The sequence below is a fragment of the Sciurus vulgaris genome, assembly GCF_902686455.1.
Source record: "Sciurus vulgaris genome assembly, chromosome: X".
Taxonomy (NCBI): domain Eukaryota; kingdom Metazoa; phylum Chordata; class Mammalia; order Rodentia; family Sciuridae; genus Sciurus; species Sciurus vulgaris.
Window position 1 is genome coordinate 95,537,082 of NC_136471.1, and position 16,586 is coordinate 95,553,667.

General features: G+C 43.5%; 1 protein-coding gene across 2 annotated transcripts; it reads right to left on the reverse strand.

Annotated features, from left to right (window-relative positions):
• Window positions 1-432: 432 nt before the first annotated feature.
• TBC1D25 (TBC1 domain family member 25) lies at window positions 433-15,117 on the reverse strand. Of its 2 annotated transcripts, none has more exons than XM_079123953.1 (6): window positions 14,887-15,117; window positions 13,103-13,212; window positions 12,004-12,158; window positions 2,593-2,720; window positions 2,264-2,452; window positions 433-1,987 (listed from the first exon to the last, which is right to left on the reverse strand). In XM_079123953.1, exons 1-6 carry the CDS (start codon window positions 15,007-15,009, stop codon window positions 626-628), a joined length of 2,067 nt encoding a protein of 688 aa, XP_078980079.1. In that variant the 5' UTR covers window positions 15,010-15,117; the 3' UTR covers window positions 433-625. The 2 variants fall into 2 exon arrangements, with proteins under 2 accessions (XP_078980079.1, XP_078980080.1); XM_079123954.1 differs by lacking the exon at window positions 14,887-15,117 and adding an exon at window positions 12,364-12,470.
• Between the last annotated feature and the right edge of the window lie 1,469 nt (window positions 15,118-16,586).

A 16,586-nucleotide genomic window follows, 5' to 3' on the forward strand; every position in this document is an offset into this window, starting at 1 on the left:
TATAGGGCCTTAGGCACAGTAAGGTCACAGTCCCTCAAGCTGGCTCCAAAGGATGTGATAAGATAGTAACTTTAGATCCCTGACCAGGGCTGCCAGCATCAGTGCTTAAGATTCAGAGAGAAGGGAACAAATCCTAGAAATGGTGATGTATGGAATGCAAGGGGTGGCTGGCCCAGTGTTTCTAAATAGGCCATGACATCCCAGTCTTCCCCCCACCTTTGTCTTTTTTAAACTGGGCATTAGACACTGCACTCTTTGTGCTGAATCTTGCAAAAGCTTCTCAGCAGCCCTCTCCCAACTACTGGGGAAACAGGAACCACTCTCCACTAATTGAAGTATTTTGGCCCCATCAGGTAAAGAGCCCCTGGAGACTTCATTTACAGTGAAATCCAGGAAGAGGGCAGAGAAACACACAGACCACAGTAACCTTCATGTGTTCAAAGTTGTTGTTTAAAAACAAAAGAACAAAAACAGAAAAGTGCCAAAGCAGAGCCCTCCACACTCAAACCTGGGGAGAGATGGTTCCAGGCTCCAACAGGTCTAGGGCTGGCAGGCAGGGAGGTGGGATCTCACGTGTGGGCCCTGATGGCAAAGGTGGGACTGATGGGGTCTGGAGGGAGTTCAATCAAGATGGGGCTGTGGCCTCAGCCCCCTCCTCCGAGTCCCAAACCTCTGACTGCAAGTAATCAGCAAACAGAGCCTTGGCTCGGCGCAGAACACGCCCCAGGTGATGTTTTCGCACTAGGCGGTCAAAGTGCATGGCTAGCTCATTGTAATCCAGCCCATTGCGCATGATGTGGTCACGGTGCTCCAGCAGGATGGCCAGGCAAAGAAAGAGCATGAATGGGTTCCCCCGGCCAAACTCCTGGGGTGGGGGCAGGCCCATTGGGGGTGGGGGTGGCAAGGACTTCCGAGTATCTCGTGGGGAGCCTAACTCTTGCATCAGGGGGGATCCTATGCCCATGTCACCAGCAGGAGAGGCCTCCTGGGTAGATGGTGGAGAGGAGGAAGATGGGGAGTCAGGGCGGGAAAAGGAGGAGAGCAATGGGTCTGGGGAGTTCAGCAAGGGCTCAGAGAGGGACTTGGAGCTAATGAGGGAAGCTGGGTGGGGTAACTGGACCAAAGGGTCCCTCCTGGGGCCCATGTTATCCCTGAGTTGCTGGAGGCCATCCAGGCTGGCTTGTCTCAGGAGACGCCCCCCACCACCAGGCCCCTGGCTGGATGTGGCCAAGTGTTTAACAGCATCTTCGAAGGCACTGCCTCCTCCACCTGCAGGCCTCAACATGTGCCTCTGTCGCATGGGCCGCCCCCTGTGGCCACCAAAGCCAATGTCTGCTACTTGGCTGGGAGGTCCAACAAGCTCTACTTCATGTTCAGGAGGATCAGGGGGCAGTGAGCTCCAGGTGACCTCAAGCATGCGGAGGGCATCATCAAAGGCAAACTCACGCTTGAGTTCAAGCAGTAGCCATCGGTAACAGAAGAAGAGGTCATCGGCACCTGCTTCTTGTAGGTAGTGGTAGAAGTCAGGGTCAGCATGTCGAAGAAGCAGTTTGAGGTGGGCAAACTTAGTGGCCATGGCGCGGCCATCAGGATGGAAGTTGGCAGCCAGGCGCTTCATAATGCCACAAAAGCAGACAAAGGCATGGCCCTCGTGGTCCATGACGGCAAGGATGGGAGAGGCCAAGTCACTCATGCCCTGGCAGTAGGACACCTGTGGGTGTGTAACAGCGTAGGTGGTGAGCAGATCATGTAGTGCCCGCAGGTGTGGGCCATCCTCAGGCCCTGCATAGTAGGGGTGGGCCCTGTCAGTTCGCAGCACATCCTTGAGGACAGTGCTGCGGATGAACTCCAGGTCCTCAGGGCTTGCTCGCTGGGCCCACTCGCTCTTGAGCTGCTCATACTCGCGACTCTTGCGTTTCATGTAGTCCATTCGCTCACGACCTGTAAGCCCGTCTGGGTACACATTCAGCAGGTACCGCCACACCACCTGGCCAGGGATCAAAGAACAGGATGAGTCTAAGGTTTCAGAGGTGAGCCACTGCAACACTATGTATCATCACCACCCACCCAGTCCCTGGGGCCTCTCAACTCCTTGTGCCAAGTCTGCCTTCCCAGTACTGGCTCCGAGCCCCACCTGGAAGATAGCTTCCTGCCTTGGAGTATCTCCACCCCACCTACAACAGAGTGCCCCAAAGCATGTATCTCATGAACTACCGATGAGCACAGCAGTGATGGATGCAACAAGTGACTGAGACAGGTTTACCTTTCGCAGCGAGGGTTCTACACCACCATGATAGATTCGCAGGCGCAACTCTTCGGGTCGGGAGAGCTGACCTTCGTGATTCAGGTATGTGTGAAATTCAGCATCACTCAGGGGTGGCTTGAAGGGCTTGACATCTTCTCCATATGACCAGCTGAGCACCTGCTGGACTTTAGACAAGGTTCGACCCACCTGGGAAGGAAGGAGGGAAAGAGGCCACAAGTCAGTTGGGCAGGCTAGGGGCAGATGACAACCAGCATGCATTGGATCACAGATTCTAGATAGGCTCTGCCCTCCAACCACAATCAGGTCCCCAGGGTCCCTGAGACCACCTGAGATAGGATGGACTGTGTAAAGGGCAGGGCAGCTGTTGTCAGTGATGACCGTTTCTCAGCCAGCAGCACATCAGAGCCAATGACATCCTTGGGGCTGATTATGTCCCAGTCTTCCAGCAGTGGGCCTGGGTACACAGAGTAAAGTGCTATGAGAATGAGGATGAGAGAGAGGGCCTGGTTCCTCTCCTTCCAAAGCCAGGATGCCTAAAGGACAATGACTCCCATTCACTCTTCCCATACTATCCAAATTAGGTAAAAATATCAAACCATGAAGAAATCTTTTGTAATAAATATCTCAGAAGATGGCTGGGAAGCCTCTAATATTTTATTTTTTATTTTGGTACTGGGGATTGAACTCAAGGGTCCTTTACCACTGAGTCACATCCCCATTCCTTTTTCATTTTCAGAGAGAGTCTCACTAAGTTGCTTGCAGCCTTGCTAAATTGCTGAGGCTGTTTTGGAATTTTTGATCCTCATGACACAGCCTTGTGAATTGCTGGGATTACAGGTATGCACCACCACATTCAGCCCTCTACCATTTTAATGATATAAAGTAATAATATTTATTGAATGCTTACTATATGCCAGGCACTGGGGCAAGGACTAACATAAGAAATAATAATACTAATGAGCTGAGCATGGTGATGAGTGCCTATAGTCCCAGCTTCTGGGAGGCTAAGGCAGGAGGATCACTTGAGACCAGGAATTTGGGACCAGCCTGGACAAAAAGAGCAAGACCCTGTCTCTCAGTCAGGTGTGGTGGCACATGGCTATAATCCTAGTGATAGATAGATAGGACCAACTGGGTTGGCAACTTTTAAGAAGAAAAACAAGCTAAACACTGTGGCACACAACTTGTAATCCAAGCAACTCATGAGGCTGAGGCAAGGGAACTGTAAGTTTGAAGCTAGTCACAGCAAGTTAGTGAGACCCTGTTTCAAAAAAAAAGGTGGTGGCTGGGGATGTAGCTCAGTGGCTCAGTAGGAAAGCACTCCTGGGGTTTAAACCCTCATACCAAAAAAAAAATAGGTTGCTTATAATGAAACGAAGGTCAGACTGGAAATAGACTGCTGTGACACAACTTTGGAATCAAGAGGACAATAGCTCAGGCACCCACAGAATACTAAGAAAAGCCTGAGATCCAATGGGCCCACACCCAGTCAAGACATATAGACCTATTCAGCCAATTTTTGCAGTATTGGGGATCAAACCCAGGGTCGTGCATGATGGAGGAACACTATACCACTGAGCTACACCCCCAACCCAAGAAAGAAATTTTCTTTTTTGGTACTGGGGATTGAACCCAGGGGCACTTTATCACTGAGCTACCATCCTAGACATTTTCATTTTGAGACAGGGTCTCAGTAAGTTGATTACAGTCTCACTAAATTGCTGAGGCTAGCCTCAAATGTGTGATCCTCCTGCCTCAGCCTCCCATGTTGCTGGGATTGCAGGCATGCACCACCACACCCTGCTAAGAAAGACATTTTGACCATTACAGTACATCTAACCCATATACCCAATTGGAGGACAATGAAGAAGTTCTCTAAGCAAATGACCACTAAAGGGGAAAACAAAAAGGAAGTGCAAAGGGCTGGGAGAATAGCTCAGTTGTAGAGTATGTGCTCAGCAAGTGTGAGGCCTGGCTTTGATCCCCAGCACCAACATTTTTTTTTTAAAGGAAGGGTAAATGGTGGTAGAACACAAGTTTTCAATATACACAGTCATTGGGTTGAGGATGTGGCTCAGTGGTAGAGCACTTGCCTAGCATGTGTGAGGCTCTGGGTTCAAATCTCAGTATCACCACCAGTAAAAAAAATTTCAAATACATGAATAATAAAAATAATGTAATAATATATGTAGTCATGCACTGCATATGACATTTTGTTCAGCGGGGGACCACATATATGACAGTTGTTCCATAGATTATAATGGAGTTGAAAAATTCCTTGTGCCCAATAATGTCAGTCTTTGTTGCACAACACATTACTCATGAGTTTGGGGTTATGCTGGAATAAACAAACCTACTTCACTGCAGTCATGTAAATGTATAGCACATACATTACACATACATTACTATGTACACATAGTACATAGTACTTGAAAATAAATGAGAATGCTACTCACGCATTTATTATATGATATTTTTATCATTATTTTTGGAGTATACGTCTATTTATAAAAAAGCTTACAGGGCTGGGGAGATAGCTCAGTTGGTAGAGTGCAAGCATGAGGCCCTGGGTTCAATCCCCAGCACCGCAAAAAAAAAAAAAAAAAAAAAAAAAAAAAAAAAAAAAAAAAATCCCGAAAAGAAAAAAGCTTACTGTAAATCTGTGCATGTTACACTAGCAGCAGGCACATATACCTTGTATTTACTATGCCTCTTGATTACATCATTTCCCCTTGTGCTTGATTTATTGTTGTGTTATTTTGTTCATCATGACCCTTGGAGACTATATATATATATATATATATATATGTATATGTGTGTATATATATATATATGTGTATATATATATATATGTGTGTGTGTGTGTGTGTGTGTATATACACACATATGAAAGACCCTATCTCAAAATAAAAATAAATATAAAATAAAACAGGCTAAGGATGTGGCTGAGTGTTTAAGTGCCTCTGGGTTCAATACCTGATACAAAAAAAAAAAAAAAAAAAAAAAAGAAGCCCCAGAAAGGTAATCCAAATATATATGGGAACTCAGAATATGACAAGAGAGATATATTTCAAATCAGTAAAGAAAAGATGGTTACTGGGCTGGGAGTGTGGCTTAGTGGTAAAGCACTTGCCTAGTATTCATGAGGGCCTGGGTTTGATCATTAGATCAAAAATTAAAAAAAAAGAAAGAAAGAAAGGAAAAACAGAAGGTAGTTAATAAATGATGCTGGCATAATTATCTGATTTTTAAAATACTTTTTAAAAATAGATCTATTTATCACAATGTTGACAAAAATTTATCTGTAAAAAGTAAATAAGCATATTAGGAGAAAAATGTATGAAAAAATTTGTGTAAGTTTGTAAATGGGGAACATGTTCTAAAGTAAGAGAAGAAATTCAGGAATCATGAAGAAAAAGATAAAGTAAAAGAGTACATATTTCAAATTTTAATAGGAGAAAAAAGACACCATAAACAAAGTCATAAGACAAAAGAAACACTTAGAAAAATATTTATAGTACATATGACCCAAAGAGGATTCATATTGGGAAGGACCTATCAGGGTCCCCTCTTCCCACTGTGAAGAGTTCTGTTTCTAATCTTCACACTTGAATAAATCCTACTCCTTTTTTTACAAAAAGAGGATTCATATCACAAATGTACAAATTGGGCCAAGGTCTAAACTTTGTAATTTCCCAACTGTAGAAATGACAGAAACTGTTGGACGCAGTGGTGCAAGCCTTTAATCCCACCAACTCAGGAGGCTGAGGCAGGAGGATTGTGAATTCAAAGGCAGTGTCAGCAACTCAGCAAGACTCTGTTTCTAAATAAAATATTAAAAAGGGCTAGAGGGACTGGTACAGCTCAATGGTAGAGCTCTTGCCTAGCACGTATGAGGCATGGAGTTCAATCCTTAGCACCACATAAAAATAAACAAATAAAATAAAAGCATGATATCCATCTACAACTACAAAATATTATTTTTTAAAAAGGGCTGTGGATGTGGCTCAGTGGTTAAGCACCCCTGAGTTCAATCCCTGATACTGCCTCCACCACCAAAAAAAAGTGACCAAAACTGGGTTCTTCCCAGGAAACAGGTTTGAGCCACCCAGGTGGTCACAACATGACTGCTGCTTTTGCAGCCATGAAAATGATCACAAGAATGCCCTTAACAGTATTTATAATAATAGCTCCATGTTAGGCACTCGTTCATTAATGTACACATTTATGTTAAGCAAAAGTCACTTGTGCATATACACATAAATATGGATACACTCACATATCTCTCTGTGGATACATTAATGTGTGTGTAGATACAAGAAATGGTTACACATCAAACTGATTTAAGTGGTTCCCTCATGGCAAAAGAATAGGGAATTGAGGTTAAGCAGAGCATTATTTTAAATGTTTTTATTTTTAATGGGAAGAATAAATTCACTGAGTAATTAAATATTAGTTTAGTTTTATAAAATGCAACTCCAGGGTTGGGGTTGTGGCTTAGTGGTAGAGCACTTGCCTAGCATGTATGAGGCACTGGGTTAGATCTTAGCACCACATTAAAAATAAATAAATAAATAAATAAAGGTATAAAAAAATGCAACTCCAGCTGGGTGCAATGGCACATGTCTGTAATCCTAGCAATTTGGGAGGCTAAAACAGGAGGATTATAAATTCTAGGCTAGCCTCAGCAACTTAACAAGTCCTAACCAACTTAGGTAGACCCTGTACCAAAATAAAAAATACAAAGGGCTGGGAATGTGGCTCAGGGGTTAAAGCAGCACCCTTTGGTTCAATTCCCAGTGCCAAAAAAACAAACAAACAAACAAAAACCCACAGCTGGGCATGGTGGCACACACATGTAATCCCAGCAACTCAGGAGGTTGAGGCAGGAGGTTGAGTTCAAATCCAGCCTCAGCAACTTAATAAGGCCCTAATCAATTTAGGAAGACCCTGTATCAAAATAAAAAAAAATAAAAAAGGGCTGGGGATGTAGATCATGTAGTTAAGCATCCCTGGGTTCAATCCCTGGTACAAAAACAAAAACAAAAACAAAAAACCTATCACGAAGCTACAATGATTAAAAGTACATGGAACTGGAAAAAGGTACACTCATACATTGCTGGTGGGGTTGCAAATTAATGCAGCCACTCTGGAAAGCAGTATGGAGATTCCTCAGAAAGCTTGGAATGGAACCACCATTTGACCCAGCCATCCCACTCCTTGGCCTATACCCAAAGGACTTAAAATCAGCATACTACAGAGATACAGCCACATCAATGTTCATTGCTGCTCATTTCACCACAGCCAGATTGTGGAACCAACCTAGATGCCCTTCAGTTGATGAATGGATAAAGAAACTGTGGTGTATATATACAATGGAATATTACTCCGCCATGAAGAATGATAAAATTATGGCATTTGCAGGCAAATGGATGAAATTGGAGAATATCATGCTAAGTGAGATAAACCAATCTCAAAAAACTAAAGGACGAATGATCTCACTGATAAGCAGATAAGGACATATAATGGGGGGTGGGAGGGGTTAGCGTTAGGGTTAGGTTTAGGGTTAGGGATAAGGAGGGTGGTAAGAATGGAGGAAGGAAGGACTGTATAGAGGAAAAAGAGGGGTGGGAGGGATGGGGGGGAAGGGAAAAAATAACAGAATGAATCAAACAACATTATCCTATGTAAATTTATGATTACACAAATGGTATGCCTTGACTCCATGTACAAATAGAGAAACAACATGTATCCCATTTGTTTGCAAAAAAAAAAAAAAAAAAAGAAACGGTGGTATATATATATATATATACAATGGAATATTACTCCGCCATACGGAATGATAAAATTATGGCATTTGCAGGCAAATGAATGAAACTGGAGAATATCATGCTAAGTGAGATAAGCCAATCTCAAAAAACCAAAGGACATATGATCTCACTGATAAGCGGATGATGATACATAATGGGGGCTGGGAGGGGTTAGTGTTAGGGTTAGTGTTAGGGAGGGTGGCAAGAATGGAGGAAGGAAGGACTGTATAGAGGTAAAAGAGGGGTGGGAGGGATGGGGGGAAGGGAAAAAATAACAGAATGAATCAAACAATATTACCCTATGTAAATTTATGATTATACAAATGGTATGCCTTTACTCTATGTACAAACAGAGAAACAACATGTATCCCATTTGTTTACAATAAAAAAAAGTACGGAACTGGGTTAGGAGATACTTTTTTGGTATTACTCTCAGTTCTGATGTAGTTGGAGTTATCCTCATGTTAATTAGTGGCAGATTTAATTTATTTACCAAAATAGTGCTACTTATCTATTTTACAGGTAAGGAAACCAAGGCCTAGGGAATTAATTAGTTGACTGACCTAAGTCACTGATGCAGTGGCAGAAGTTCCTGTCTCTGGTTATCTATCTTCTGTTTGTCTTCCCATGCATCCTCTGTCATTACCTTTCTGTCTGACTTTTGTTCCCTCTTTCCCTCAGCTGCCAATCTTAAACTCCAAATATTGTAGAGTCAAATGGTTAAGAACAAGGATGAGGGGCTGGGGTGTGGCTCAGTGGTAGAGCACTTGCCTAGCATGTGTGAGGCACTGGTTTTGATTCTCAGCACCACATATAAATAAATGAACAAAATAAAGGTCCATCAACAACTAAAAAATTATTTTAAAAAAGAACAAGGACTAGGACAAGGTGTGGTGGCGCATACCTATAATCCAAGCAATTTGGGAAGCTAAGGCAGGAGGATTTCAAGTTCAAGACCAACCTCAGCAACTTAGGGAGGCCTTGTCTCAAAATAAAAAATAAAAAAAGCTGGGTACGTGTCTCAGTAATTAAGCATCCTTGGGTTCAATCCCCGTAAAGTGCTAAGGAAAATATTAAAGATCTTCTCTATGTGCCTGCTGTGACCTTTGCACATCCTTGCTAGAACATCTAAAGAATGCAGACTTCTCAGTTAGGCTCACTCACGGGAACTCAGAGACATTCACTTATCTTAAAGCAAATACTCCTTCCATTTAATGGATCTGTCCAGTCCTTGAGGCGATGAAGTATCCTTGAGAGGAACACTAGGTCATGCAGGTTGTTAGAATGCAGCATTCTTTGTTCTAATTTGTATTTAAAGAGCCCCGCTGGGAGTAAGACTTTGGAGCATAACCAGTGGAGAGGACACTCTGCCTGGGACTTCCCAGTCAGGACCCTGAAAAGCTGCCCCAGGACTCCCCAGCTACATGACTTCAGGTGTTGGTGTTTCCCTGATCTGGTGATGTAATTTCTTCTATTTCTTTCTCACTCATCACTTTTGCTTTTACTCTTGCTTTCATATTACTACTAAAATAAGTGCTATTGTGTGTAGAATGTCTATTGTTTATCAGATCTGACCTGCCAAATTCAGCAGTTGCACACATACTGAATGCTTTAATGTTATACCCCGGTAACAGAAACAAAACAAAACAAAACAAAACAAACCAAGGAGACCCAAGCCAGTTATTCACTGACTAGGTTCAAATCCTACCCTTCAACTTTCTGTGTGTGACTGGAACAATTCCTGTCACCACTCTGAGCTTCAGGTCTTTCTTCTGTTACATGGAGAATTTACCGAAAAATATTGTATGCATAGAATGGCCCAAGTATTCAATCCATATTGGCTATTGATACGTTACTATGATGTCAATAAAATGCCTCAGTTATCCTAGTTATGTGAGCTCCCTCAAGCTGGGAACGATATCTTCTACTACATAACTTCCTACTTAAAAAAAACTTTAAACATACATTATAGTTAAAAAAAAGAATACACTCACTACTCATACATCTCTCACCTTGATCCTGTTATACTTTCCTGTACTGGGGATTGAACCCAGGGGCACTATATCACTGACCTACATCCAGCCCTTATTGCTTTTTATTTTGATACAGGGTCTCTCACTAAATTGCCGAGGCTGGCCTCAAACTTGCAATCCTCCTACCTCAGTCTCCAGAACTGCTGGGATTCCAACTTCATAACATTTTTTGGGGCCACATTTGCTTTATCTCACTCCCTTCTACATATAAACGTTTGCCAAATTATTTGCAGACATCATGACACTTTATCTGTTCTTACTTGTTTTTTCCAATGAACAAGGATATTTTTCTTAAATAGCCTTGCTACCATTACCATACTGCTATGGTTTGAATACATCTCTCAAAATTCATATGTTGAAACTTAATTGCCAATGTGATGGAACAGGTTGAACTTCTCTAATCCAACAATTTGAAATCCACAACCCAAAACTTTTGGGTGTGCATCAATATAATGCTCAAAGTGTTTAGGATTTGGTAGCATTTCAGATTTCAGATTTTTGGATAGGGAATGCCCAATTCTAAAAGTATTCCAATATCTGAAAAATACCAAAATCTGAAACATTTCTGGCCCTAAGCATTTCAGATAAGGGATACAGAACCTCAATTAAGGAGTGAGGCCTTTAAGAGATGATTAAGTCATGAGAGCAGAGCCTCATGGATGGAATTGGGACCATTATAAAAGGGTTTGAAGGAGTGGGTTCATTCTCTTCTGCTCTTACACTACGTGATCACACAACATTCATTCCCTTCACTTTGCTCTTCTTTTTTTTGTGGTGCTGGGGATCAAACCCAGGGCCTTGTGCTTGCAAGGTGAGCACTCTACCAACTGAGCTATCTCCCCAGCCCTTCACTTTGCTCTTCTATCCCTCCTGCCATGTGAGGACGCAGCAAGAGGGCCCTCACCAGAAATGAAACCTGTCAGAACCTTGATTTTGGACTTCCTTACCTCCAGAACTGTGAGAAATAAATTTCTGTTCTTCATAAAGTCATTAGGCTGTAGTATTCTGTTACAGCAGCAAAAACAGACTGAGGTAAGTCTGAGGAACTTTAACACTGATAAAATACTATTAACTAATGTGTTTGGTCCATAATCAAATTTTGGGGACCATGTCCTAATTTATCTGTGCGCTTATAGGGACCAACATAGGCAAAAGTGGAGGAAACAATATGAAAAGAAAAGAAATAGCTGAGAGATTAAGGGAACAAATCAATTACTGAGCAAAAGTGCAAATGAATAGAGGTACAGGATGAATGAATGAATAAACAAAACTACCATTAATATAATGGGCATTGTTACGTTTAGATATTATAACTGAAATACATAATACTAGAGCTGTACTATTGTATTGTATAACATATATCACTAAGTTATATGTTATAACAATATAATATAATTATTTTTAGAGCTAACTTTTTTTTCTTTTTGTACTGTGGATTGAACCGAGGAGTACATAAACATTGAGCTACATTTCCAGCCTTTTTAAAATTTTTCATTTGGAGACAGGGTCTTGCTAGGTTGCTTAGGGCCTCCCAAAATTGCTGAGGCTGGCTTCAAATTTGTAATCCACTTGCCTCAGCTTTCCAAGGTGCTGGGATTACAGGCATGTGCCACTGTACCTGGCAAGCACTAACATTTTTGAACATTCCCTATGTAACCAAGTATTGTTCTAGGCATTTGATGTGAATTCCCTATTTAATCCTCACGATAGCCCTATGATACCACCATCTTTGTTTTATAGGTGAAGAGATTAAAGCCCTGTGACTAAGCCAGGATCTGAACCCAGGATACCTTGTTGCCCAGCCCACTGAAGGAATGTACTGTAAGGGGTGGAGTCATCCTACAGGGAAAAAAGGTGTGTCCCAGGGCAGTGCTCCAAGGCACTGGGTACTCACTGTCCTCTGAGGGCCGAATGTCTACACGCAACTGCAGGTAAGGTTTAGAAGCAGTGGCGAAAGCAGTGCTGAGGTCCCAGTCAGACAGGAGAGAGAGGTAAACTTCCTGTCCTAGCCGGTCCCGGGCCAGGTAGCTGATGCCAAAGTTCTTCTTCCTGGACAGAGGATATGAGGGAGCTCTCAGAGGTCCTTAGTGCCCTGGAAGCATCAGGGACAGTTTCCAAAACAAGAGGGGTAATATGGAAGGTGTTAAAAACGACTTCCTACTATCTGCTGGGTACTATACTAAGGATGGTGGGTAGTTTGAGGTCAGGTCGTTTATATCCACTTTGTTACACAAACACAGAAACAGATACACACCTGCTTATATCTGGAGGACACATTGAAAACTGGTAAAATGTTGATCCCCTCTGGGGACAGTAACAGTGTAGTTGAGGGACAGAAGTGGGAAGAAAGCAGCCTTCTTACTACATAAAAAAATAAAGCGATCTGTATGTTTGTTATTTTTCACAACAAAAAGTGTTTATGTCCAAAGTCAAGTAACAACTAAGAATTTATTCTTCAGTTATACTTGTGAAACTAAGCAAAGAAGTATGTCATATGATAATCACTGTAACCATGGAAACATTCTAAATACCCATCAATTCTTTACTATTTACATTTGTTACCATGGGCATGTCTTCTTCCAAAACCACCACCACCACCACAAAATAACCATCACATCTGCCCCAAAGAGATACCAATGTTCAGCTACCAGACTGGCAAATTTTGCAGTGTTTTATAGCTGTGAGGGTATGAGGGAAACAAGTATTTTATATGCTACTGATGAGATTCTAAATTGGTAAAACCTGTCTGCAGAGCATTGTGCCAATATCCACTGCAAGTTTAAAAAGCCCTTTAATCCAGCAATACCACTACTAGGAATTTATACTATGTAGAAACTAGACTTCCCCATGTACTCCAAGCTATACATATCTGGATGTTCACTGTGGGATAATTTGTAATAGAAAAGTAAACCAAAATCCCATTTAAAAAAAGCCGGACAACTGCTGTCAAGGTGAGTGGCCCACTGGCCAGTCCCCAGTATCCCTCTACTCACCCATTCAAATCAAAGGCTCGGATGAGGATGTGCTGTAACACGTCCAGAGAGGTGATCTGGGGGTCTACAGCAAAAGAGCGGAACTCATGTGGCAGGAAGCTCTCACATTTCTGGAGAGAGAAAATACAGGGTAGGTCATGAGGGGCCACATCACCATGCTGAAGGGTGAGTAAGAAATGGTCAAAGGCAAGATTGGAGAGGTGTTCTAGGCCATGGTGAGGACCTTGGTTTTTGTTCTAAGTGAGAGGGAGCCACAGGAGGTTTCTGGGCAGAGGAAGGATGTGGCCCAACTTACAGGCTCCTTATGGCAGCTCTGCAAACAGACTGTGGAGGGCAAGGGTAGAAGCAAGGGGTCCAGTGAAGAGGAGGATATAGCAATAGTCCAGGCACCCAAACTTGCTATATACTTTCAAATATGGTTGTCAGCATCATGATGCCCAGTCTAGCCACAACACTGCACCCAATCTAGCATATCTATCTCTAACACTGTCCTATAAATCTCTTCAGTGACAACCCTAGGGTCCCCAGCAGGTGGGCCTTAGGGGCCCCAACTGGTCACACCACAGTTACTTCTTTTTAACTTTAACCACAGTTACTTCTTTTTTACTTTATTTGGTAGTACCAAATTGTTGGACATTACCTTAAACACATACTGGCTTCAGGCTTTTGTGTGCTGATCCCCCTCTCTGGAACATCCTTCCCACTTGCTTCATCTGGATCACTCACAGATCAGGCATCATCTTCTTTTCTTAATTCCCAATCTGCTCTCTTAGAACACTATTACACTGAAGTGATCTGTTGACTCTCCTCATCTCTGCAAATCACACCACCCTATTCTGGGTCACTATCACTGCTTGCTGTAACTATTGCTACATCTTTCTTCCTCAGACTACATATCAAAGACCCTTTACCACCTGTGCCTCTCTGATTCACCTCCTTCCTTTCCCTCACTCTTGCTGCTCCAGGAATATGGGAACTTTCAGAAACATGCCAAGCTCATCCCCAACCCCCAGCCTGTACCCTGCTGTTCCCTCAGCCTAGAACTCTTGCCCACATCGCCCCCTGCCATGAAATTCACATAGGTGACCCATCTTAATTTGGATCCCTGCCCCTTTAACATTTTCGGGGGGGGGGGGTTCCCTGTATAATCTGTACAACCTTGGCTAAATTAACTCCATAGTTCATAACCTTTTTCATTCGTTCCTCATGGCATTCACCAGTGTCCAAAGTATCTCATTTATTTAACTGTTTCTATCCCCACAAGCACAGGGGCTCAAGGGTAGGGACTCGCACCAAAGTGCGCTTTTTATCTTTCTTTTGCCATGCTGAAGATCAAACCCAGGTTCTTCTACATGGTAGGCAAATACTCTACCGCTGAACTACATCCTCAGCCCCCCAAGTACATCCTCAACATCTCTGTTTCAGATCTGATTCAGAGCTCCCCTTTCAGTCATTAAGTGCATCCCAGTCATTAGTCAGGGCCCCACCCCTCCACCACTGCGACCCCGCCTCCTATCCTACAGCCCCGCCCCTTCATCCACAAGCTCCACCCATCTATTTCATAATAGGCCTCTGCCCCTTCATTTTCAGTCCCACGCCCTAAGATGTGTCCCTAGGACCCATGCCCTCAGGCCCTCCCCACCACAATCATCACTCTGCCTTCAAGCCTCACCCCTCGGGTAACGCCCCAAATTTCAGGTCCCGCCCTCCATCCTATGACAGCCACCGCCTTCGCTTCCCCTGGGTTTCCCGGGACAGGTTGGCCAAACGGCCGCCAGCTTCACCTTGACTCGGACCCGTACCACCTCTCGCTCTTCCTCCTCGGCTGCCGCCGCCGCCTGGGCTGCCCCGCCAGGCGGGGGCGCTCCGGATCCCACCAAGTCCGAGGACCCGGAGGCCGTCGCCATCCCGCCGTCGCCTGCCTCAGGGTGACGGTTGACCGTTGCCCCCCACCCCTGCGCGCACCCTACAGTGCGGGCGCTCGCGGCCCCACCTTGCGCCTGGGCGCAGGCGCAGAGGGCACCGCGCGACCCTGCCCCCCCACCGCCCCTCCCACCTGGCCCAGGCGGGAGGTCGCCTCTGCACATGCGCCTAGAGTACCCTTACGCGGAGCTCCACCTCCGCAAAGCCGGGCATTTTGCTTCTCCACCGCTAGTGTGCAGGCGCCTTCTGAGGACCCGCCTCTTTTGGTTCCGTGGCGGGTTGTTTTGGCAGTCTACTTCCGGATTCATGTATGGGTGTATTAAACTGAGATCCCATTCGGGCGATGGAAGTGGGCAGGGAAAGGAAGCTGTTGCGTGAGGACGTCAAGTTTCGACACACCTCTCCAAATTGTCCGGCGCCTCTGCTGACAGATGATGTCATCTGTTTCAAATACTATGGCCCTCAATTCAAATGAATCTACTAGACGGGAAAAGAAAATCCTTAATCCAGAGACATTTTAAAAATAATTTGTATATTGTGAGAATTCGTGGACCTCTACATTTATGATTTTTGCAGTTTGTATTGCTTCTTATACTTAGTTATTCAAAAAATTTTATTTTTATTACTATTTTAATATTGGGGATCGAATCCAGGGGTACTTCACCACTGAGCTGCATCCCCAGCCCTTTTTATTTTATTTTTTTAAATTTTGAGACAGAGTCTCGCAGAATTGCTTAGGGGCTGGACGGGATGGTGCATTCCTGTAATACCAGCTACTCAGGAGACTGAGGTATGAGGATGGCAAATTTGAGATCAGTCTCAGCAATTTAGCGAGGCCTTAAGCAACTTAGCTGGCTCAAAACCCATTTTTACACGTTCCTGAAGTCCTAACTTTTTATTTTTTAAATTATGACAGATTTTATTTCTTAAAGCTTTGAGACTGTGGTCCTAGTTTTTTTAAATTTTGATTCATTGTACACAAATGGTGTACAACTTTCATTTCTCTGGTTGTGCACGAAGTAGGCCACCATTTGCATAATCATACATGTACATAGAGTAACGATGTTGATCTCATTCTATTATTTTAATGTTTGCCTTTGTTTAATTTAATCCTCACAACACGTTGAAGTCAGTCTTGATATTAAAGTGTGTCTGTCAGGTTGGAAGTATCACTCAGTGCTACAGCACTTGCCTAGTATGCATGAGGCCCTGGGTTTGGTTTCCATGCAATGAACAGAAAGTTGGGCTATGCCTGGTAAATTACACACACACACACAGTGTGTCCAATACATATCAACTAAATGATTGAATATATTTTGGCCATTTCTGAGAAAATTTATGTGTGGCAAAATGCAAAAAGGTATTCTTCCTGGGCTGGGGAGATAGCTCAGTTGGTAGAGTGCTTGCCTTGCAAGCACAAAGCCCTGGGTTCAATCCCCAGCACCGCAAAAAAAAAAAAAAAAGAGGTATTCTTCCCACTTTATTTTACAGCATCCATGTGATTTGGACAAAATATAGGCTTGCACTAACAAATGTTAGTTCTAACCAAGGAGTTTTGTTA

Bases quoted from the DNA above. Each gene is read 5' to 3' on its own strand.
- TBC1D25 (XM_079123953.1), bottom strand. From the start codon at position 15,009: ATGGCGACGGCCTCCGGGTCCTCGGACTTGGTGGGATCCGGAGCGCCC. The intron at 13,213-14,886 runs GTGAAGCTGGCG...TTCTCTCTCCAG, and splicing joins TGGTACGGGTCCGAGTCAAG to AAATGTGAGAGCTTCCTGCC. The intron at 1,988-2,263 runs GTAAACCTGTCT...ATCCCTGGCCAG, and splicing joins TAGAACCCTCGCTGCGAAAG to GTGGTGTGGCGGTACCTGCT.